At 36.5% G+C, this 25,301-nt stretch overlaps 1 protein-coding gene and 1 non-coding gene across 5 annotated transcripts in view; both read left to right on the plus strand.

Annotated features, from left to right (window-relative positions):
* CCDC178 (coiled-coil domain containing 178) overlaps positions 1-25,301 on the plus strand; it is a 183,130-nt gene that overhangs the window by 26,380 nt on the left and 131,449 nt on the right. For 2 of the 4 annotated variants that reach the window (XR_003923168.1, XR_003923167.1), the window contains exons 8-12: positions 1,465-1,618; positions 4,595-4,690; positions 4,813-4,949; positions 12,508-12,692; positions 17,683-17,745. Coding sequence is in view for 1 of the 4 variants with exons in the window: in XM_030012769.1 (XP_029868629.1) it covers positions 1,465-1,618 (154 nt within the window). In the remaining 3 variants the exon portion in view is untranslated. The remainder of the gene's footprint in view (positions 1-1,464; positions 1,619-4,594; positions 4,691-4,812; positions 4,950-12,507; positions 12,693-17,682; positions 17,746-25,301) is intronic. The other 2 variants (XR_003923169.1, XM_030012769.1) reach the window with 2 other exon arrangements.
* Positions 10,475-10,545, plus strand: TRNAG-CCC. The gene has a single exon. It is a non-coding gene; the product is annotated as a tRNA-Gly (tRNA).

The following is a 25,301-nucleotide window of genomic DNA, read 5'->3' on the forward strand; positions in this document are numbered from 1 at the left end:
TGTTCAGTACCGTCAGTGAGAAAATTATGAAGATTGCATGGAACTCAAAATACTGAGGCTGGGGTACATCACACAGCACAGTCTGTTATTTTTACACATACTTGCTGTGACTGGTAGTACTGTATTTTTGCATGAGATTGTACTCATAAAGTTGTAGCTGATAGGTAATATCAGAAGAAAATTAGTCCATGCCTGTTATGTGTCTGTCATTAGAATAATTCCAAGTATCATTTATAATTTTCTTCCATGGGTGATGGGACCTAAGAAAGTAGAGGTGTTCAAAGTGTTATGTTTCATGCTCATGTTATATATATTCTGTGGTATTTGGAATGTGACTTTGCAAGATAAGTCTTTACTCCCTCACTAGATGAAATCTTGGAAGCAAATAAAGGAAGAATGTCTATCAAATACTCTTTTAGGATTGGCTCTTGAATTAGTGATGAATTCTCTTCATTATTGTTTTCTGTTGTCTTACTGCATTTAAGTATGCAACACTCGTTCAGGGTTTCTGGGGGTTGTAATGCAATAGGCGTCTCTAAAACTCAACTACTGTTAGCCTTAGTTCTGCTGCGGTGGATTTATTTTGCTGTTTAAGGCATGCTTTGGAATATGTTATTGACCAAGATAGTTCTCTGGGGAGCATGTAGAAAACTCCTCTTTTCTGCCTGCTGAAACAATAATAAAAATAATAAAAATAATGGACAAGCACCAACAGTCATTCTAAAATTTTAACCTGATGTCCCTCTATTTCTTTTGCATTTCACCGAATCCATTCTCATACATGGCTGTAACAAAAGGCCTGTGCACAGCCTATAATGAGGCTTAACAGTGTCTCGTGGGAATATTTTCCTGATGATTGTTGTAGTTGTTATATCTTTCTGTAGTTATGGCCAGTTTTCCTTATCATAATGCTGATAAATCTGCTATTCAGAGTGAAAGTAAAGTCCTTATCCACTCCTTTGACCTTGCCTGCTGTCTGCAAATTCCTTTTAACATGAGGAATCGATGTCAGTAAAAAATTTTCTTCACAAATGACATTTGTCCACAAAATGACAGTGCAGTGGATGGATTAAGTGAAGATGGCTCGGAAGTAGATTCAGCCACTGGCAGAGAAAGAAGTTGACACCTATTTTGGTTAATTAACCTGTGAGGTATGAAACAAAGTCTCGTGTTTAACTACACCAATACCTGTTCAGAGGTCCAATTAGAAGTTGTAATGTTGGCAGGCTGTTTAAGTGCAAGTGAACTGGTAGCATGAGTAGTTTTGATATCTGACTGAAATTGCATGAACCTGCCAGGGCAGATACTTTGAAATTCTCTCATGCATACCTGTTCAAGAAATGTAGTAGAGAATCAAAATAAATCTTTACTAATTCAGATCTGCTTTACATTTTCCTTTATGGAGAAGGACTACCTTGGAATATTGCCAAATAGATGGATTCACTTTGTGTGTATTTCTATTAGGAATAAGTTAAAGCATTCTGAATTTATTTGGACCGAATACTGTATGAAGTTAAAAGAAACAGAGGAGAAGATTATAAAGGATGAAAAACACCTTGAGGAGTTAGTGGAGCAAAAAGCAGAAATCCAGGAAGATGCAAAATGTTGGAACAGCAAAGTGAGTCTTGAATATTTATAAACAAGCAAGTAAATGAGTATCTTTTATTGAAAAGTACATGAATGCCTGAATATTTTTTGTGTTTAAGAGTTAAGGTCCTCTGTAAAAGTAAAAATACAAATACTGATTTCAAAATAAGAAGTGGTAGATTCTGTAGAACTCTCTTATTCATTCTTCTGTTGTAGTATTATTTTTCAGCTTTAATTATTAAAAATATCACAGTCATCTTACCTTCCTTTAAGTGACCTGGATATTTTTAGTTGTTGGATGCATATGTGCTTAATATTGCTTATCTTCTTAAGATGTCTGGAAGAAAGCGTGCATTTAGTAGGACAGCATAAGTGTCCTCTAGAATTAGTAGATTTTTTGACCTGCGATGCATGTGATGCAGTTTTACACCATGTGTAGTGATACCCTATTTTACTTAAAATTCCCCTGTTTTCTGCTATATTTGTCTAGCATTCATTTTGAAATCTTGTTGTACTTGGCGGTTTAAAATCTGAACTGGAGTTCCTCACACTGCATGACTAGGAGTTTTCAGTTAATGGACAGCTCCATATGTGGAAGCAGTAGAAAATGCCTAAAACAGGATTTAGATGCCCACAACAGAACTTGTTATTTTTTTGTATGTATAAGTATGTGTATATATGTGTATGTATACAAGTATAAATAAAGTATGAAATTCATTCTCTTGTACATGGCCAGTACTGTTGTGTTTTGTGCATCTAGACAGCTAGGTCCTGCTATGGATCCAGTGGAATTCAGAATCTAGATGGAGTATTTCTAGAAAGCTGAATCTACCAAGCATGCCTAGAACTTAACAAAAAAAACCCAAAGCACACCCCCTGCAAAAGTAAAGATAGGTCATATTAGATAGCCACCAATGGGTGGCATTTGTTTCCAACTGTGTATTAACAGTTTTCTTCCTGTTGTTGGCACCAACAATTGCTATCAACTGCTATCTAGAAAACCACTATTTTCAAATAGAGCCAATACTTATTAGTAAACTTTTTTTTTTTTTTCTGGATATGTTTCCAGCTGGGTTTGTCTGATATACTTCAGTGATATACCACTGATATACTTCAGTGGGTACTACTTGGGTATTAAGACCAACATAAGGGAAAGAGAGAAATGTGCAACAGGGGTAAGGTGGAGCATGAAACTGCTCTATTTGGTGACCAACTTTGGTGTGATTAGTTTATGCTAAAGGTGAGCCAGAGTTAAGTTTAGCATAAAGCTGATCTGTTACTGTCAATTTCCTTCAAAAACATGACTAAACCAACTAACTGAATAAAGCTTTATGTTACTGGGATAATGGAGTTATTTGGGGAATCAGGATAATATTGGGATTATTTTCAGTGACTTCAGTGGGATTTGAATTGGATCCAAATTATAACGTGACAATTGTCACATACATCAACAAGTTTGAAGAAAGAATTAGTGATGTCAACTAATATTTTTCTGCATTTTTTCTCCTGGCTTTCTTTCTTAATTCATGCTGGTTTTTAAATTTTATATATGACCTATTAGGAGTGTTACAACTTTTGACACTCTAAGGACAACTCTGAGTTTTCTTTTTTCCATGTTACCCAGGTTTGCATTACAAAAGGTATCTGCATGCATTAAATCCATTTTCTGTATCTACATGGGCTTTGCTTTTCAAAGATTAGAAGAAACCCTTCTTATAAAATTAATCTCATAGTTAACTATTCCTCCTTTATTCTTTTGTCTTCATTAATTTCCTGCACAGTGTGGCAGTATTTCAGGTCATTCCTCTCAAAATGGTTGCTCTAAAAACATTGAAAGATGGAAAAACTTTTCTCAATCATGTTTTTCCTATGTACCAGCAATTTAAAAACTGGGACATTTTGCTCATACTTAATCCACTGGATTTTTTCCCCCTGTAGATGTAACCAATTTCTCTTTGCCTTTCCCACACTTCCCTTGAACTATATTTCTTAGAATATTGTACATATTGAGAGACTTAACAATTTGCATTTTCATCTCCTTTTTCTAGATTAGTAAAGGTGCTTCTTTGCAGTTTTTTTCTCACAGATCATGTTTTATAATCCCTAACCATTCAGGTTAGGACCTTCAGTCCCCAGCTAGTTAGGAAGGTACAGCCATACAAGGACAGTCAGCAGAATCCTAGAGAAGTACAACAGAGCTGTGACATTCTGGACAAGATAACAAGACAAAGCCTGTATTGTTCCTCTCCTTAGTTGCTGGGACATAGTCACAAAATATCTTATGTAAATCTGCTCTTCATCAGATTCTTGAGGTAGCAGTAGGAAATTACATGCCATTTAAAGTACCTGTTTCCTAATTCTGTCCTGATCTTGCCACATGTATTCTCTAACATCCTTATCAACCCTGATCCTGCTTGAGCATGTTTGTTGTCTGGTCCTATTCCAGTTAGACCCATATCTCTATGGAGATTTTATAGGTAAGTTCTGCCAGGATAGCTATGTTGCTTCAGCCTCTGCAGAGGAAGGACAGTTGAAGGTAACAAAGTTCATTAGGCTCAGTGTGAGCAGGTAGGCCTTTATCAACCTAAAGCCACTTTAGATGTTTTCTTTATGCTGCAGATGCTTGGATCTAACATCCTCATTTTTCCTTAAGCTCTGGTGATTGATCCATCATTGAATCTCTGCGTGAATCTGTATTGATAGAGATTTTGAGATATTAAAGAAAATCTTGAGGCTGAGAGGAAATTAAGGTAGTCTGCTTAATTATACCAGATTATGTCATGTATGAATTAGAAGGCTGAGTGTGTGCTTACTGATACTGTGAAGTCTAAAGATTCTGCTAGGATACATCACAATGGCAATGTGCATATGAATACTATGGCATGAAATATCTCTAGTTACTCTTTAATAGCTTTCCTTTTGAATTTATTTTTTAAATATATTGTTTAATTATTACTAAGAAATATAGGAGATATTTGTATTACTTACTTTACAAAATATTTTCTAGATAGAAGATTTGAATAATAAAATAGCTGCCCAAGGAGATGAGAGTATAAAAATATCAGATGCTTATTCTGAAGTGATTAAAGCTGTGGAAAAATTAGTAAGTTTTTAATTGTTTTTATATAAATTAAGTAAAAATGCTTTCATACTTGCATTTTCTGTGTTGGCCTGAAATAATTTCAACTTATGCTAAAGGTGTCTTAATGTTTTAATGTTCATTAGAAATCCACCAAGGAAAGTGATCTACAGAATATAAAGCAAAAGATTCTCAATATTAATGAAGCATTGGACAGTTTGAAATGTGAAAATGAAGAACTTGAGAGAGAAAATGAAGAGTTTTTACAAAAATTCGTTAATAGGTAATGCCTGCAATATAAATATAGGAAGCAAGCTTTACTTTTTCGCTGCAAACAAGCCTATAAAAGTGAACCTTGCTTTAATTTTAAGTCTGTCTGTAATTTAACATTTCAATAATTTCAAATCACTTCAGGCTGAAATTTGTCATCTACCTTTTCTGACCTTCACGTGAAAGAAAATTAACTAAAATTCTGCAAAAGACAAAATACATACTTTGACAATTAAAATAAAACAAAATGAAGATTCTGAAATTCTCTTTTTGGTAGCAGAAACCTCAGTCCCAAAAACATTTTGGTCAAAACTTTATGAATTTTATTTGGTTTTTTTTTTATATATGATGATTATAAACATAGAATCTGAAATACTGTTTTTCTCTGTTTTCTTTGAATTCTTGTAAGACATTATGCACACATCTTTTGTAGCTCCTCAGTTTATTGATTCCAAATAGCTATACTTTAAACTGTATTGTACATAATATTCTCAGTGCATTTATAATACAACAGCAAATAAAATCAATTTTTAGTTCCTTCTTCCTTTAGACACTAGGTGTACACTGGTTTCGTGTATCTGACAGGTTATCTTCTTTATCCCCCCAGTAACTTTGGATTTTATTGTCTGGTTTCAGCAGAGTCATCTGAAAAGTTCTTGAAAAGAATTAGATTTTTACAAGGTTTGTAGCAATCGATGACTGAGTTGAATACAGACATCCTGTCAGCATGAAAACATTCCTTACTAGACCCCCAAAATTCCGTATAAGAGGTGTAGGAAAAGGGAGGGGATAACAAGATGAAAGAAAAGAGGAGTTGTGTGCATACTCCTTATTAATGCTTCAAGTCGGAGCTCATACCTTACATACCAAAGTAAATCAACGATGGGACACAAATGAGTAAGAAACCAGGCTTCGTTAGTTCTGATGTTGATGGAACTACATATTGGGATTATTAAAACATTTTAGAATTAGTGCCATAGCTTTCCAAATTTATTATTTTCAATTTCCTTGACATCTTTTTTTGATGGATTAAAACTTTTATTTCATCATGCATGTAAAAACGGAGAGAGATCTTGCCCATGTTGGAAGTATTAACTGATAAGCTGAAAGAGAAAACTCAGATTTGTAAGAACATGTACAGGCAAATGTGGAGCATCAGGAGAGAGAGGGGAGTTCTCGTAAAACAGATTTGAGAAGCATTATTACTTGAGACCGTCTTGTACACTAACACTTTACAGGGATCCTAAAAAGACTGGACAAGTTCACAAGAGAAATGCTTTGAGCGTTATCTATTTCATATATAGTTAGTATTGTTGTGAGTGTGTCCCAATTATTATCCTTCCACATGTTCAGGAGTTCAAGAAATGCATATGAAAGTTCAGATTCAAGACCTAGAGAATGGTTATGACAAGTACCTAGTAATGAAGAATTCATTCCAGGATCTAAGTCTATTTATGTCTTCAAAGGATGACATCCTCTGAAGGGGAAATACCTTTTCAGACTACTGTTTAGTCTAGTCCCAGGAAATAATGAGTGGAGGCTGAGTATAGAATTCAATTTTAAGTATTTTTTTTAAAGAAAAATATTAATTCAGAAGAATTACCTTTTAAATCTTGTTTTACTGGAAAAACAGGATTCTTAGTCAGCCTGATACAATCCCAAATTTCTGTACATTGCCATCTTATGATAATTTAAGTTAACTCTTAGAAGGATTTTCTGGAATGCTATTTTATAGAACCCCTACACTCTCTCAATTCTACTTTCAAGACCAGTGACCCAGCACATATTGACCTAGTATTGACCTAATATTAGTTCTTAAGGAAGAAAGCAATTCCTAATCCCTCCTAAAAATTAGAAGTTGCATGCATTTCTCTTGCATGTTACTGAATGCAAGCACAAAAGAAGAGTGCTGTTTGTACAGCTTTTTATTTGAAAATCCCCTTTTATCTTGTTGGAGTTCTTGACTGAATAAGGAGTGTTTTAAACAAAGGCTATGAATAACTATAGTTCTCTTGAGGGAGTTGCCATTAAGTGCTATGAGAGAGGCAGGACATTTGGTTCTGCTAAGAAAACTTTAAATTCTTTGATCTGCCACTAATCTCTTGCCTTATATTGGAGATATTTTGCATGTCAGATCATTAGTCTGGTACTCCAAGACTTTTCTAGCCACTCACAAACTTTCTTAATATAATTATGCTTTATTTTTCCTTTTCCTTTCTGAGGACATTGTGATTTCTGTATGGTCTTTTGTATTAGGGAAGAATTGCAGTATTGTATGGAATTGCTATGTTCCATCAGAATGTGATTCTTAAAACCAACACATTGTCTCATGTTAGTCTAAGAATTGGAGTGCTTGTTTTGATTAATTCTATACTAACAGAGTACTGACATGTTCCTTCAACAGGACTAAAAAGTGAGTGACTGTCCACCTCCTACTAGGCTGCAAGAGGACAGAGGATTGTCTTCTAATATTCTTCCTAGAAAGCTTATTTGTGTGTCTTTCCTATTTAGAACATACAGTACATGCAAGAAATAATGTCATGCTCACCTGAGATTCTAGGGGCACATGCAGTTTAAATAGTCTCATTTCTGTGTTTTTTCTTGATGAGAGAGAGAGAGAGAGAGAGAGAGAGTTCTACCTCCTACATTTTCGAAAATGGATATCATATTCTCTCAGTATCTTTTATGAGCCCATTGAAGTCGTGGTTTAACCCCAGCCAGCAACTAAGCACCATGCAGCCGCTCGCTCACTTCCCCCCACTCAGTGGGATGGGGGAGAGAATTGGAAAAAAAGTAAAAATCATGGGTTGAGATAAAGACAGTTTAATAGGACAGAAAGGAAGAAAATAATAATGATAACAACAACAACAACAATAATAATAATAATAAAAGGATTAGAATATACAAAACAACTGATGCACGATGCAATTGCTCACCACTCACTGACCGATGCCTGGTTAGTTCCCAAGCAGTGATCCCCCCCACCGCAGCAAACTCCCCCCAGTTTATATACTGGGCATGACGTCACATGGTATGGAATATCCCTTTGGCCACTTTGGATCAGCTGTCCTGGCTGTGTCCCCTCCTAACTCCTTGTGCCCCTCCAACCTTCTTGCTGGCTGGGCATGAGAAGCTGAAAAATCCTTGAGTTAGTCTAAACACTACTTAGCCACAACTGAAAGCATCAGTGTGTTATCAACATTCGTCTCATACTGAATCCAAAACATAACACTATACCAGCTACTAGGAAGAAAATTAACTCTATCCCAGCCAAAACCAGGACAGAAGTGGGCCTGCTTTTTATAATCAGAAGTGTACTTCAAGTTATGTTGATGGCATTGATGAAGACATCTTCACACACACTGATACTGAATGCTGTGCAGAGGCATCTGGACATAGTGTTGCCTTTGGGAAAATGATCCTGAATTATTTTTTTCCCAAAGTATTCCAAGACCTATCTCCAGGTAACTTGTGATTGAGCTTAGAAGGATCTAAAATACAAAGCTTACACAAATTTGAATGGGGGGAAAAAGTTCCAATTACTGGAACACTTTGGGATTTGTTGTCCATATGAACATTCACCCCCAATCCGTGTTGCCTTCATAGTGTGTTAAGCATCTTGGATGAAAGAAGCTGAGGAGAAACAGTGCATTTGACCTGATACATACCCTTTTTCCATGAGGGCTGAGTATATCTTACAGATACTATTAGATCAGAAAATCTCAGGTCCACATGCTATGCACGGTTACTGAATGTATGAAAGCTTAGGGAAAGAAAAATCAAAAACTTAATATGCTTCTCAAATGGGGACAGAGTTCCTAAGTAAGCTGCAGAAGCTGTAATAAAATTTCAACACCTGTACACAGAGTGTAGTATGGAACACATGCACCAAAGAACCATAGTTCTTCTTTCAGCTGTAGTCTACTTGCTTTTCTGCTTGGACTATTTATGTTCCTCTTGCATCCATGCTTAAAGTGTTTCAACTTCCAGAGTAATGGGTAGCTTTGTATGCATCAAAACAATTTTGCTCCACGTGAAAGGTGTAGGAAATCAGTCATTGTTTGGTTCCTTTCATTTCTTTCCAGCTTCAGCACAGATCTGCTTACTCTGCACTGTTCAGATGAATTGCTCTTTCAGCTTTGGTATTTTGAAATTTAAGTCTTTTTATAATCATAGACATTTTGGAAGGAATTTGTGAAACTATTTAGTTATCGCCTTCCCCAAAAGAAGGTTAGCTCTACTTATACCCATTTTCAGAAACAATCAGATTATTTTTTTAGGGTTTCCAGTGTTGGCTGTTTCAAAACTTCCCTAGGCAAGGTGAGTAGTTAATTTCCCAGTGACCTTTTGTCAGTATTTTAGATTTGTTTCTGGTAGAGAGTGCTTTTTCCTACATAGTCCTGTAAGTATTGTTCTTATGAAGATGTTATGGGGCATATGGACATATTAAAAGTGCTTAATTAGGGAGAACTGCATGTGTCATAAAGTATGAGATTCGTAAGTTTTCTACATGTGGAATTTGCGAAATATAAGTTATCTATCTCTGATGGAATAGTTAATGAGACCTGTTTCAGGATCAGGTCACAAGACCATCTGTAGAAAAACTTCCTGTTTTGAAAGTGATGTGGTTGTGGTATGAATAGTTCAAATCAGTATTGTCAGAGACTGTAGGATTCAGAAACTCTGTAAGAACTAACCAGAAACCATTACCAAAAGTGTATGGAAATTATTTGTTCAGGGACAAATTTGCAACTGAAGTTTCATCTGGTAGTCAGAATATCCTTGAAACTCTCTTTAGTCAGTGGAGTATTGTAATTACTTCTGATCCCATCTAATTATTTGCTCTTTGGTCTCAAGGCATCACATACTGTACCTTCACAAATTCCTTATTTTTCACTGATTCTCCATAGCATTATTTTCTTGACCTCCTTTATCAGTCTGTCTGTAACTGGTAATCCACATACAGTTATAACTCTCATAAGTCGTGGTTATGTCACAGCCCTGCTTACTACTCAAACTGCTATTGTTGGTCTGTATCTATCTCATTGCTAACCTCACTGGTGTGCAGGAAAGTGTAATCAATATATGGGATGGAGGCAGACCTGTGAAAGTCTAAAGAATAGAACGATTATTACTGTCTAATGAGATGGCTCTAGCTAAATGGTCTTAGACTTGGAAGTACCAGAGTATGTCTGCTTTCATATTGCCTCCCTTTAGCCAAAAAATCTCTGTTGCTGTTTCTTGTTATCATCTTTGAACACTATTATCTAGGGAAGATTTGGGCCATTCACATGTATACCCTCAGCTATATTTTTTCCTAATGTGCTTGTAGTAGGTGTTGATAATCTCTAGTCTTTTAATTCACAGGGAGAAAGATCTTTTAGATCTATGCAAGATTCTTTTGTCTCAACAGCTGAAAAAAGGGCTAGGAATCCTTTGTATTTAAGGACTGTCTAAATCAATAGATTTAGTAAGTATGCAGCACTTTGCACTCTGGGGCAGCCCAGGGTGGTTTGATTATTTAGAGGTTGGAGGGAAGCACCAGTGGTGTAGTGGTATCATGCAAGATTCCCAGTCTTGCGACCCGGGTTCAATTCCTGGCTGGTGCAGGGGAAACCCCCATCTCCTACCGTGTGCAGCAGCTGCAGTCCTGCAACTTCTAAATAATCAAATCACCCTGAGCTGCCCCAGAAATCTGGGATTAAACCATGACAGTACAGATGGTCCCTCCTGTTTCATGTAGAGCTGTTTGTTAGTAGGGCTATTACAGCTTCTGCAATATCTTTGAAAAATGCTTGTATACGAATTTATGTAAACTAGTCAGTCATGGCTCTAAGCACAGGGTCTTACAGGTGTGTGACATTGCTGAAGCCTCTAGGTCATATTTTGCATTTTGGAAAGATCGTATTGCAGTTTCAGTTCTATTGGGACTCAGTTCCCAGATTGGTCAACTGCTTGGGAATCACAGTCAGTTGAGTCTAGCTAAGGACAATCTCTTAATAGAGAAAGGGCAATTTTAATACATACTACATACATGGTACATGTTACGTATAGTTCATCAAGATGCATATAGGCAATGTTTTCTGTTCTCTTTGTGCTTCTTTGTTACTTGAATTTTGGGAAGGGATATTAAGTTGCTGTGGGCTTGTATTGTCTTACAGGTTTTTCAAGGACTATATAGCAGATACTGCTGACTGTAAGACTGTATATTTAGGAACCAGCAGTTCACATGCACTGAAAGTGGAATGTGCAGAGAATGTGTGTGTGTGCATGTATGAAATAATCCATGAAGTTTAGTCTTTGTGCATTTACAAATCTTTGGGTTTTGTAAGGTAAATCATGTTTCCTTCCTTTAACTAAGCAAATGACACCCTGTATTAAAGAAGCTGCTCTTTGACAGAAATATTCTGGCCACTAATTCAGCTAAGGAAATGTGTGATCACTACCAGCCTGTTGTGGGTTTGCAGATTAAGTATTGGAAACAATGTTGTATATCCTGTGAAGATCCTTATAATACCATTTAGGTTTATCATTCTAATTCAGCAGATAGTGGTAGTAACAATTTATTATTCAGTGACCCCGTTCTTCTACAAAGAAACATTCCATTGAAGAATATTAATTTCTAATGATAAAGAGGTTGTATTCTGTCAGTCAAAGCAATATCAATGTTTACCTGCAGGGTTTTTGTATTTGATTCAGTTTGGGTTTTGCTGTGTAATCCAACAGTCTAATCGAATGGTATTACAAGTTCACTTCTGTTAAACAGTTCACTTCTACTGAAAGTTTGTTTGTATACAAATAAACTAAAATTGTTTTATGTGACCTAAAAATTCTGCAAATAGCAACATACTTAGGAATTTGAATTCATCGGCTGTATGACTAACGTATACCACTGCACTGACTGGTATGAAGTACCCTAGACGTGGCCATTTATTATAAGATAGATGAACTGAAACTCTGTGACCAATTTTAACACTTTCAGATAAAAGGGCTGTTCTTGCCACTTTCTTCTCATCCAAAATTGATAGTTTTATATTGTATTTGGGAAGAGGCACCCAAGAAAGCTGTTTAATATTCAAGGATCACCTCCTTCAAGCTCAAGAACAGTCCATTCCAATGAGTAGGAAGTCAGGCAAAAATGCCAGGAGGCTTGCATGGATGAACAAGGAGCTCCCGGCAAAATTCAGACACAAAAAAAGCATACAGAAGGTGTAAGCAGGGACAGGTAACCTGGGAGGAATACAGAGACATTGTCTGAGCATGCAGAAATACATTTAGGAAAGCCAAAGCCCAAATGGAATTGAATCTGGCAGGAGATATCAAAGGCAACAAGAAGGGCTTCTATAAGTGCATAGATCACAAAATGAAGACTACGGAAAATGTGGGCCCATTGCTGAATGAGGCAGGGAACCTGATAACACAGGACATGGAAAAGGCTAAAGTACCGAATGCGTCTTTGCTTCAGTCTTTACTAGCAAATGTTTTAGTTTTACTTATTTAATAATGGGGTTTACTTTTAATTAATATACTTTATAAAATGAAATGTGAGATTGGCTGTCTTATTTCAACAGTTCAAGAAAAAAGAAGGCGTATCAGTCAGAAGTCGAAACTGTCTGCAAAAGCATGTGTAAGATTGAACAGCAAATAGAAAGACTAAATGAAGATCTCTGTAATGCTGAATTGTCCTACAGTGAAAAAAAAAAGGAAGTATGAAGACTTAAAAAAAACCAAAACCGCAGAAGAAATTTCTTACAAGGTACAATTTTTAATTAAATTCGTTTTTTAGAGTGGAAGAATCAAAAATAATGATCTTTGTATCAGAGAATTATTGGGCAAGCAACCTAATATTTAAAAAAATAATTTAAAACTTATGATTTTAACTGTGTATTTTAAAACACTTGAAAAATAGCAAATAACAGTAGTCTCTGAAGAGAAAATAATTTGGCTACTAAATGGTTACAGTTGATGGCAGGCTAAAAAGTAAAGTTAACACATTAAATATTCTAAACCATACAAAGATTTTGTTATTCCTAGGTGATTTAAAATGAATACTGACAAATAAAAATCTTATTCTTTATGTAACTAAATGATTAGAAGAGTTTGTAAATCAGTATAGTTTTATTTGATGCTAAATGTAACCATTGCAAATGAAATACTACATTAGAATAATTATTTAATTATCATTTGGATGTCATTAGTTATCTAGAATTGCAATTTTAATTCATCCTTATATAGAAACCTTGCCATGACTGTGAAGGCTTACAAGACTTTTGTTTTTTTCACTTTACATAATTCTTAATGAATGATATTGTACATATGCATACAGCCTTTAGGATCAGTGTTATTGCAGGCTGTAAGATTCAGCATTCAGAAATATGGAAAGATAATAATATGGGGAATTTTTAAGGGTCTTCTTATACCAGGGAGATATAAATGGTGTTTTGCATATTCTTCATTAGAGATCTTCTGCTGTATGTAAAGTATAGATTTCCTGAAAGGAAAGACTTTCACAGTTTTATTTCTTGAAATAATCTTAGGATTTCCTAACTTGTAATCAGTAAAATTAAGAACATTAATAGTATTTTCCTGGTTATAATATGCATTGGTATATTAGGCACTCTGCAAGCTTCTTGCCTTCCTTTTCACCTACCTGGTTGCCAAAGGTAAAGGTACGTCCAAGTACCAGACTCTGCTTCTGGAAAGAAAAGCGGAATTGTTGAATGTGATTTAAAACAGAGCCAGTTAAAAAGCTTATTGAGTCAAGGTGAAAAATAGTAAAACATGACCTAGAGAACTTTAGAGCTGTTTTCACAATGAATAGGAGTGAGTCAGTTTTGTGTTTGTTAAGGCTTTTCATAGTGCCAGGTTGTCTTCTCTTGGGTCCGATTTATATTCCTGACAGTATCTGAATTTGCACCATGTAGTTTTGTCCTATAAATTGTCTTTTTTTGTATATTATGCTGGTTTATAGCCACATGTTTTCATACTAAATTTGTATGACTTTTCTGTCTTGTTTGTATATAAATTTGCCAAGCACCACTTCCTCCACATTCTCAGTGTTGTGTGCTGAAATATTTACACAAATGGATGTTCAACTGTATGATCATGGGAATCTACTATGATTCTTCTTATGGTTTAAGTATTTGAGGGATGCTAAATATTAGTCTAAGAAATTAGGATTTTAGACGGGATTCAGGTAAAGCCCCTGCTTATATTCTGCCCTACATTCTTTTTGTGTGTGTGTGTCGTAATTTATATTTTCCCTTTAACTATTAAAAACTAATTTAGAATTGATGAATTTTTCTTCCATAAATTTTACAGTCACATTTTGGACTTTTGACATCCACAACATTCTGTGATAAGGATTTCAACAGCTTTGTCACATGTTGTGTGAAAAATTACTTTTTTCTTTATTTTCTGCCTAGCATATACTATCTTCATATAATGCTGTGGTTCTTACTTTCAAAGATGTATCGGTCAGTCATTCCATATTCACTTCCTACATGTCAGACATGACTTTATAGGCTTTTATCATATTCTTCCTCTTTTTCAAGCTGAAGTCTCCTAATCCATTAACTTGTTTAATGAATGGAAACTGTCCCATGTCTGTCATCCAGTTCTGTTTTCCAGTTCTATTATTATGGGGAAAGAGCATAAAGTATTCAAAATGTAGACACATCATGGGCATATATAGTGGTATAAAGATGACTTCTGTTTTGTTCTCTATTCCTTTCATGATAGTTCTTAACATTACATTTATTCTTTTAAATGCAGTGAAGCATTAAATTCTTCATGATCATGTTCCTATTTGATTACTACCAGCTCAAAATCCAGCATTGTATAAAGTGAAGACTGTGTCCTAATGTACAAACATACATTAACTTTCATTGAATTTTGTCCTCTGTAAATAAGAAGTCCAGCTGGTTTTACTAAATCATCTCCATTACTAAATCAACCCATTTTCCATATTGTTTCTGAATAAACTGGAAACCACAGGATCCAGCATGGATACTTGCAAGACCCTACTGTAACTGCCACTGAAAACTGGTAATTTATTTTTATTGTAGGTTTTCTGTCTTTAACTGCATTACATATTCATGTGAGGACTTTTATCCTTAACTCATGGGAACCTAATTAAGGAGTTATTGATATAATACTTTATCAAATACCATTTAGGAGTCCAAGTAGACTGTATCACCCAGATATCTCTTCTCCACATACTTCTTAATCCTTCAGAAAACTGATGAATTTTGAGGCACTGCTGAGACATGCTGATTTCTCTCCTATGCATCAAATTTTCCATGTGTCAGCTAATTCTTTTTTTCATAATAATTCATATTATGAGTTTGCTTCTTAGGGCTTTTCAGGTTTTATTTGGTTTGGAATTTGGGCTTTTTTTGGTTTGGAATTTGGGCTTTTTTCCTTTATCATACTCTGTTTTCTGAGTGCTTCATGGTAAGTCTGTCTTTAACTGCTTCTGATCATCTGTTGGCTTTACATTGTCTCTAGCAGGCTTCCTATCAGATGTGTTTGGAAAAGGACTTATTTTATGTCCCTTGCAGGTTTTTCCAAAAAATCTTATTTAGCTTGCCTGATGGTATTTTTAGATAAATAAGCAAAGTTCAGGATCTTCTCTGTTTTCCTTTTTTTAGACATAATTTCAATTTTTTGTCTTGCTGCTAATAGCTTCCCTTCTGTTTAGTGGCGTTGATTTTCTTTTTGATATTTCCAAAGTGTCTGTCAAAATTTGGCTTGCATGTGCTTTGAGCCTCCAATATGATATCAGTAAGTAATCTCCCTCTGGCTTGCAAGTATTTTACTCTTTTAGCTGTTCCTCATAATGTTTTCAATAAACTCCTCTAATTTCTGTAAAAATTCATTTTTAAATTGGACTACAGTGTTACTTTTTGGATTTTGTTGTTCCTTAGTTCTCTTCTCAAGTCATAGGTAGTGTTAACATCCTGGGCATGTAGTCAGTCAGAAAATGTATCTCAAAGCTATACATTTATGGTAAGAGATGGAATTTCATTCTGTAGGTATTCTGGTTTACTTGTTGGCACAACTTAACTTCTACATGAAGCCATTATTAGTGGTCCTGCCTTCAGTAATGAGATTGCTTTCGAGCACCACTCAAGTTGCTTCAGTGCCCTTGTTAATTAATACCTCCATTCCTACCACTTGCAGAATGACCATTCTGTCAACAGCTTTAAATTAACACCGCTATATTTAGTCTTAGTTACCACGAATTAGCAAAAGGATTGTGTTTATAATAATTTAAAGCATACATATACACGTGAAGATGTACACTGGGAAGGTGACCAGTTGCAAGAGCTATTTCCAAGGTAAAAGTTTGTGTGAATGGAGTGCACAGAAGCTAAGATACCTCTCTACCTAAGCAGCAGTTGAATAGTGGTGAATTTTGAATATGATCATCTAAATGAAGGTGCAATTTATAGTTGACTGCCTCGTCTCTGCTGATACTCTGTGAGAGCAATTACCCCCTGGCGTGTCTGAAAAAAGTGTCTGTCTGTAACCAGTAGTTAAACTGTATCCTTGGGCTACTGAATAGAGTGAAAAATATATTAATGCAATCACCAAGTGTTATCATTAGTCATTCAAAATATTGCTGCATTTTGGAGAATAGTCCAGATGCAACAGTTTGTCTAATAGACTCAGGACTTGGATTCAGATACACTATATGTATAGGTGGGCAAGGAGGTGTGAGTGGGAGGGTAGGGCCATGGGCACAAATTGTTGCTTGGAGTTATCCTTGGAGCAAATGTATAAACTTTCATCTGGAAAAAAAGGCTATTACTCATTGATTATAGGATGTGTTTTCCACATGAACACTGATCTCCATAACTTCTATTTCCTTGAAGTTCCTAATAATCTTTGGGATTTGGGGTTTGAGAATACATGGGGATGTTTAGCACCTGTTTTTGTATTTTCTTATGTATGTCGCATCTGGGAGATGTTATGACCTCCTTATGCAGGAGCCTCCCTCTCCAAGTGCTGATGCGCTTCCGAAGTGCAGATATGGATGTGAATAAAACATCTTGAATAAATACATTTCAATAATAGAAATTGTTGAGTTCATTTCCTACTTTGCTATTGGCTGTGTTGTGCCTAGTTTTGCTTAAATAATCAGTTTTCCACTCCCTAAATTCACTATAAAAGGAAACAGAAAGCCCTAATTAGGGTTTGACTTCAATTGTAATCAGGTATAGTTATGATAGTCTGCTAATCTGACATACATTAAATTAGAGGTTTTCAAGGCGCAAATTATAATAATGTGCTATATAACTGTTATCCTAGAAGTGATATGAATAGGGTAGTGATATAAGAAAGGGCTAAAACATGTTCAGTTTTTTCCTAGAAATTACAAAAAAAGTCTCGTCATATAAAATGTAGAAGGCACTGAGATTTTTCAATTTTGAACATTTGATGTTCAATATCCATTTAGGTAAGCCAGCTCAGCTTCTTCATGTATTTAACTATTTTAAGCTACCAAAAATAAATTACACTAAATCTAGAAAATATTGTTACTTTTCTTTTAGTATGGTCTATATTTATTTACCTCTTGTGCCTGAGACTCTGTTGGAATTTCCTTTTTTAATAGAGTTTTATGATGAGAAAAAATTTAAAAGCTCTGCTCATCTTTACAGTGATGTTAGTGTTAAATTTTCATTGCTGTTGTCCATTAACTTGTTTTCTTGTGTGTTGTATGTGGCTTTTTTTTCCCTAAGAATTCAGAGTGGAATCTTAAAAAAGAAATTCAAGATCAAAAAGGAGTTTGGAAAGCGACTCAGGTAAACATAACAGTAATCATTTTACTTAAAATCTAAATTATTCTTCTACTTTCTTTTTACTTCCTACCATGAATTAACTTTGAGTACCTTGTGACCAACTCACATAGAAGGCTAATAGGTTTTGCTAAGTAATGATGCCTGCTGTTTAACAACTAGCAAAATTTAAAAACTCATGAAAACAAGAAACACTTTATTTGTATCCTAGTTATTCACAATAATTTCCAGTTTGCTTTAAAAGATAAAAAACCTTTAGTAATAATCCATATATGTAGTGACATTATCATTTGAATTTGTATATTTTTCTTCAGTTTCTGTAGAAATTGCAATCAGACCCTTACCATACCTTATATTGACACATGCATATTGAAAATAGGGTGGCCCTAACACCATTTGTTTTCTCCTGATGTGAACTGCTAAATTCACACAACACACTTTGGTGTCCCTTTTTCAATTGTCAAATGTAGCTCTTTTCTTCTGGAGTTCAGTGATGCTTTTCAACCATCCTCAGCAAGTGTTGATATTTCTTCAGCTTCTCTGACTGAAATCCCAAGTTTGGCATCACCAAAAGGGGTATTCCATCTATATCTATCCTTGGGCAGATGAGTTCCATAAGCTGTCTTCTGCAAGAGCATGGGTAATGGTCATATTCAAACTGTTGTAATAACTACCAGGTCTTAAAGCCTCAAGCAAGACACTGAGTGGAAGCTCCAGGACTATTTTCTGAAGAAGTCCTTAATATCTGCATTCACTGTCACCAGCAAGAGCTAGGAGGCCTTAAAGTGGGGTTGTCAGAACCAAACTCTGGCTTCTACCTGAGCAGCAACTTTCCAGAGATCACTCCTTCGTTCCCTATGATGCCAGAAAATCAAAGTCAATGTTTCCTTCAAAGTTTCCATACAGTAACACAGAGACCTTTATGATACAGAAGGCCTGGTGTGGTGGGTTGTCCCTGGCTGGATGCCAGGTGTCCACCAAAGCCGCTCTGTCACTCCCATCCTCAACTAGACAGGGAAGAGAAAATATAACAAAAGGCTTGTGGGTCAAGATAAAGACGGGGAGAGATCACTCAGCAATTACTGTCACAGGCAAAACAGACTTGACTTGAGGAAATTAGTTTCATTTATTACCAATCAAATCAGAGTGGGGTAATGAGAAATAAAACCAAATCTTAAAACAACTTCCCCCCACCCCTCCCTTCTTCCCAGGCTCAGCTTTACTCCCTAATTGTCTACCTTCTCCCCCACAGAGGTGCAGGGGGACAGGAAATGGGGGTTGGGGTCAGTTCATCACACGTTGTCTCTGCCGCTCCTTCCTCGTCAGGGGCAGGACTCCTCACACTCTTCCTCTGTTCCAGCGTGGGGTCCCTCCCACAGGAGACAGTCCTCCATGAACTTCTCCAACTTGGGTCCTTCCCATGGGCTGCAGTTCTTCATGAACTGATCCAGCCTGGGTCCATTCCACGGGCTGCAGTCCTTCAGGCACAGACTGCTCCAGTGTGGGTCCCCCGCAGGGTCAGAAGTCCTGCCACCAAACCTGCTCCAGCGTGGGCTCCTCTCTCCACGGGTCCACAGGTCCTGCCAGGAGCCTGCTCCAGCACAGGCTTCCCACAGGGTCACAGGTGGGCTCCTCCCCGGGCTGCAGGTGGATATCTGCTCCACCGTGAACCTCCATGGGCTGCAGGGGGACAGCCTGCCTCACCATGGTTTTCACCACAGGCTGCAGGGGAATCTCTGCTCCAGTACTTGGAGCACCTCCTCCCCCTCTTTCTTCACTGACCTTGGTGTCTGCAGGGTTGTTTCTTTCACATGTTCTCACTCCTCTCTCCGGCTACAGTTTCTGTGCCACAGCAACTTTTTTTTCCCTTCTTAAATCTGTTATCCCAGAGGCACTACCACCCTTGCTGATGGGCTTGGCCTTGGCCAGCAGCAGGTCCGTCTTGGAGCCAGCCAGTATTGGCTCTGTCAGGCATAGGGGAAGCTTCTAGCAGCTTCTCACAGAAGACACCCCTGTAGCCCTCCCACTGTTACCAAAACCTTGCCACACAAACCCAATACAGCTGGCAAAATCAGCAACTGCTGAACTGGCTGTTGGTACCGACCTTGCTGTTAGTGGTGCCTGCCCACAAGATAAAGGCAAGTAACAGGTTTCCAGTTGTTGGGCACATTTTGTGAGGAGATGGGGTACAGTCATAACGGCTGCGCCAACCTTGACCCAACACTAGCTGAACCAGGTCGCTTGCAAGAAGTAAAAGGTTGCTTTTTGCTTAGATAAAACTTGATACCAGATAAACAGTACAATTAATCACTTTCTTCTCATCCAAATTCTCTCTAATAACTGGAAAAGATCTGTGATGCATTATTACCACACCAGTCTGTAACCCATCCTGAGAGCCTTTTCATAGTTGGTAGGTGAGTGCCATTGAGATTCATCTCTTTCTTCCTGTAAAGGAGACATGTCATACCTCTGGGAAAAATATCTCTGCTATTAACACTCCCACTCTCACCATTATGAGATACAGGATTGTTTGGCTCCATTGCTCCTTCCTGCTCATCCTGAGATGAATGCTCCTGGGCTGTTAGTGTTTTGATGTTGGATTCTGATCCAGCATCATGTGGGATCAAAAGAACGTAGCCAAAACTGGAGGGAGGCATTGCAGTCTTTTACTGCAAGTCCTTGAGTCAGAAGCTCCCTTTGGCTCCTTTTGTAATGGTCTCAAATAGGAGAGATTTACTCTGAGAGCTGTCAAAGGCTATATTTCTTTAGAATGGAATGTTGGATTTACTGTGATGACCAGAAGTCCTTCTGAGATTTTTTGTTCCTTTTTTTTTTTTTTTTTGAGAGAGAGAGAAGTCTGAACCTTTTTTACTTGCTTCTGAACAGTCACAATCTCCATTTTGCTTTTATTACAAAGCTTGTTCTCTTCCTTTCTGTGACTTTGAACTGTGCAAGAGCTCAATAGCAAAATCTGGTATCTACATCTCCCATTTCTAGAAAGACAAGCCCTAAGAGTGATCTTGCAGTTCCTGTTCGTCCCAGGCATTAGCAGAAAATGTTGAATGTTCCTCTTCAAAGCCAGGTGGTACACAAGGTCTCCATCATGAGCAATTGTGGTTGATGTGCAACTTCCCTCTGATTCTCAAGCTTTGCTTCAGAGAAGGCTGACTGCCTGACTGGGCCTGACTGCCACAGCATGACAGGTTTGATCTGGTGCTTCCAAACACCTTCCTCCCTTTTTGGTATTCCATACTGACCCTTTTTGATTATTCATTGAAACTAAAAAGCTCCGTTCTTTATCTTGATTCTTGGCAAAGATCCTCAGTGGCATTTTTAGCCCACTTCTTTCCTTTTACGGACAGAAACAAAAGAACACTTTCCTAATGGGAAGGAAATTTTGTGCTCAGAACTGCTTTTTCAATGTAGTTCATGCTTTTTCAGGGTAAAGAGGATCTTGAGATGCATCTTGTACTTCTTTTAAGGTGATTTTAAAGTTCTGTTTCAACTAAAACTATTTTTTCTATTTTTCTCCCAAAGCCTCATTTCTCTGGGTTAGACAGTCTTCATATCCTTGCTGTCACGAGTTTTTTTCTTACTAATAGGACAAAACTTAATGATGATGTCAAAGGATGTTGAAAGTGCAAAAGCTATCATTAACTAGTGACTGTCAAAGTGCATAGCAGTTTATATGAGACTCTTGTTCTGAGATAGCCAAAGGGAATCTCCTAATGCCAACTAAGTATAAAGTGACAGAGATCTAGAAATGTTAGTGATTTTCTGGGAAGCTTGTCCATTCCACCTACCAACCATGTTGTCACCTGGAACATTATCTGTAACTTTACCTAATATTGTGCCATTCTATAGGAATTCAGAAATTACGCTGCATTTCCTACTTGAAACACTCCTGGTAAGGATAACTATGTAGACTATGATTTAAAACTAGAAAAAGGAGTTATTTACCACCTAGCATAATACTTTGAAAAGAGTAAGTCACGTGTATGGTCATTTCTTGCCCTCTTTCCCATAATCTTGGCTTATTTCACTCTGCTTCTACAGCTGAAAGGAATTAAAAATGCTGCCAGCTGCATTCCACTTTAAATATATATAGACGTATATGTCTGTGTGTGTTCATATATATCAATATCAGATGTTGTGCATTCACTCTTTGCTACACAGACAAATAATTATTTGAGTTCAAGTGATGGTGAATTTTGGATATTAGAAATTGTAAGTGTATGTAAGACCTGCCCATTCTGAATAACACAACTGCTGGTACATAATATTTCTCTATCTTTCTTTATTTCTTTGGGGGAAGTTTGGAGTGGAGGTATGCTGGATCTTGTATTTCCCAGCCTTGAAGGGTGTTCACTTATTTTGCAAAGATTTTGTTCCTTTTCACTCTGCAGTGTTTTCCTTCCTTTTTTTCAAAAAATCTAGGAACACTCACATGGTGATTAGAAAAGATTTTCACTCTTGACATTAATATTTAGAATTTTAATTCCTCTTTTATGGCATTCTTTTCTATTATCTGCTTAAATAGTACTGTAAATTCATTGTCTGCTTCAATGTCATTTTTACATTTTCTAATATTTCTTGCTGATTCCCCTGCTGTATTTGTGTTTGCCAGTTCTACTGGCTATTCAGCTTTTCCTGTTCAAAGGCTTCTGACATAGGCTGACTTAATGGCCAACTTTTCCCTCATTTTGAACACATTTTTAATCACCTTATGATGTATTTGTTAACTTTTGGTCTATTCATGGTGCTTACTTAGGTGTATAAATGTTCTTTCAGATTTGGATTTTTCATGTTCTATTTCCACTTTTGAAATACTGAAAGCTAATTCTATATATATTTTAATAAACAGGCCAGGATTACAGCAATATATGATGAGCTAGAGGAAAAACAAAAAGAGAAACTCAAGAAAAGAATGGAAGATATGAAGAGGATAGAAGAGATTGAGACACAAGTAGCTTATCTAAAAGCAAAATTTAAAAGAAATAATGATATATTTAAAGACAACCATGAGGTAAAAGTAGTACATTCTGGACCACTCACTAGCATATTTTTTTGTCATTATTAGAAAAATATAAGAGGAAACAGAAGTCCATAGCTCAAAAGAGTCGGATTTTGCAGCTGTGCAGTTGTGCTTTGATAAAACATAACAAAACAGAACATAATTCCAGCCTTATTTTTGACCTTTCTTGCTTTCTGTACTAGAAAAGTCTTACTGTCTCTTTTAACTTGTGTGGTCTGTTTTCTTACAAAAGGGGAGACTCTTTAATACTTTCCTCTTTCCTTTGTACTTCTCTGCTTGCTTACAAGCTGAAGGGAGTAACTAGTATATAAGACTCCAGCCATGGCATACTGGAGACCTTCTTTGCTTTCCTGCTTTATAGGTGATACTGATAAAAATGTTTTTCCTTCCTCTCATGAAAGGTCTGTTTTATATAATAAGAAAAAGAAACAGAAGATTTTTGTATTAAAAACAGTTCCTCAACCTACTTGAATTGACTTAATTAAGTACACTCTTCTCTTCCAAGCATTTCTTTTGCTTCTGGTAGAGCATTCCTACTGTTATAGTATGGCATGTTTTGGTTGGCCCCTCTATCATCTTGAAAGTATGGCCCAAGAGCCATTTTCCTCCAGTTGTCCAGTGATGACCTAGTAGCCTGTTCCCCATATCTGCAGGATATACTAGTGGTGTTAAACTTCCCTGAGGTTAAAACCTTGGGAAAATTTTCAGAGAAATAACCTTTTGTCCAGACCTGCTCAAAAGAGTAACATGAATACTAACTAAACTTGTATGACTGAGAAACATTTATTTCATTATTAGTTTCCTCTTTCAGATTTGGTGATCTTTTAGATCTTTGGAAGCTTTGGTTATATGGAGTGCTACAACAGTGGTAATAGAGAGCAGAGGGCAAAGTGGACAATGTTACCTGAATAAATTAGTGTTTGAAAACAAGGTATTACAATAATGGATGCTTTTGAAAAATACCTGATAGTACGTGGATCAGTTGACTAGTAGTCCTACAAACATGAGACCTTAGCTAGGTAGACGATCATTTCCTTAAGCGATGCTGATAGTTCTATGTCGCCCTGCCACCTCAACAAACATCTGTAGAAACAGACCTTACTGCTCTGAAATGATGTGGAAATATTCAAAATCTGAACCATAGTTGAGTGGAAGATGTAATGTCTGTACATTATATTGAAGAAAAACCCTCAAGCAAAACTGTGAAATAGAACCATTCAGTCTTTCTTTTGCTGAACTGTTTGGAATGTAATTTATTCACAGATTTATTTATTTATTTTTAATTAAGAGCATTTCCATACCTTTGCTTTATCCTTTTTGTAAGTCTTTTTCTTGAGCCCATGCTTATTCCTTTTCTTCTTTTGGGAAATGGCTCTGAAAACAACTGGAAACATGGGAAAAATTTCAATTGTTTTTAGTCTTCTATCATGAGTGAAACAGAGTTTGGCTTTCACACTGGTAATTGTACAAATCAGCAACACTGAAGTTGGGGGCTGTCCTTTTATCATTATGCTTAAATTAAGCTTTGCGTACTACTCGAAGCCTTTGTTCTGTATTCCACCATGAAATATGTGCAAATCCTTGCAAACAAGTCCTTCCTTCCTTCTTGCCCCACACTGTATGAACAGGCGGGCATGCATTGTTCACTGTAACGAGCAATTTTACAATCTAGGGAAGGTATTTGAAGCTTCCCTCTTTTTTGGCAAAGGAAATAAGTGTCTAAGGGACCAGAATTGAAAATACAGCAATCAGTGTGAAAGAATTAATTATTTCTTAAGTGTGTGAAAGGAGAGCATTTCACTGGACCTTACTGCCAGAAAAGAAAAAGCAAAATGCCTTCATTTTTGTTTCCAAATCAATAGGAAACAAAACTAGCTATTGATGGTGTATGTCCAGAATTAAGGCAAGGAGTTTTCAATAAGCCAAATACTTGTTATGGAACATTCTCACAATCAAGTAAGATCAACTTCTTTTAAGCCGATTCAGTTTAGATACAGGATTTTTTATTTTTGCTCAAAGCCCAGATACAAGAATTTCTGCTGCTTCAGTGAGAAGAAGTTTTTTGTTGCGGAATCAGTCTGTAGGTTCTTAGTTCTGTTATCCGACTATTAGTAAATAGCTTGTCATGGGAGATTGTCTTCTCCATTTTTTTAGTGTTAATCTGTTTGAAGGGTTCTTGACATAGTCTGCATGTAGCAATGCTTAACCGTTTTTGGAGGAGAGATGGAAGATGTTGAATAGTTTGAGTTCAGATAATGGATTATGTGATAGTTTATTTTTGATGCAGGTTTAATAAGTCAAATTGAAAAATTAAAAAAAAAAAAAAAGATTCCTCTAATAGCTAATAGTATTTTCAAAACAAGGCATTAATGGCAGTGACTAATGTTGTTAGCCCTTCCCCAACTAAAACTAAGTAGAAACAATGTGACAAAGATCACATCATTAGTTTCCTGGAAACCTAGAGAGGTGTGGTGTACCTTATACATCATGGTCTACAGCTGTGTATTTGCTTCTGTTTTAAAAGCTT

This window comes from Aquila chrysaetos, chromosome 4 (genome assembly GCF_900496995.4).
Source record: "Aquila chrysaetos chrysaetos chromosome 4, bAquChr1.4, whole genome shotgun sequence".
Taxonomy (NCBI): domain Eukaryota; kingdom Metazoa; phylum Chordata; class Aves; order Accipitriformes; family Accipitridae; genus Aquila; species Aquila chrysaetos.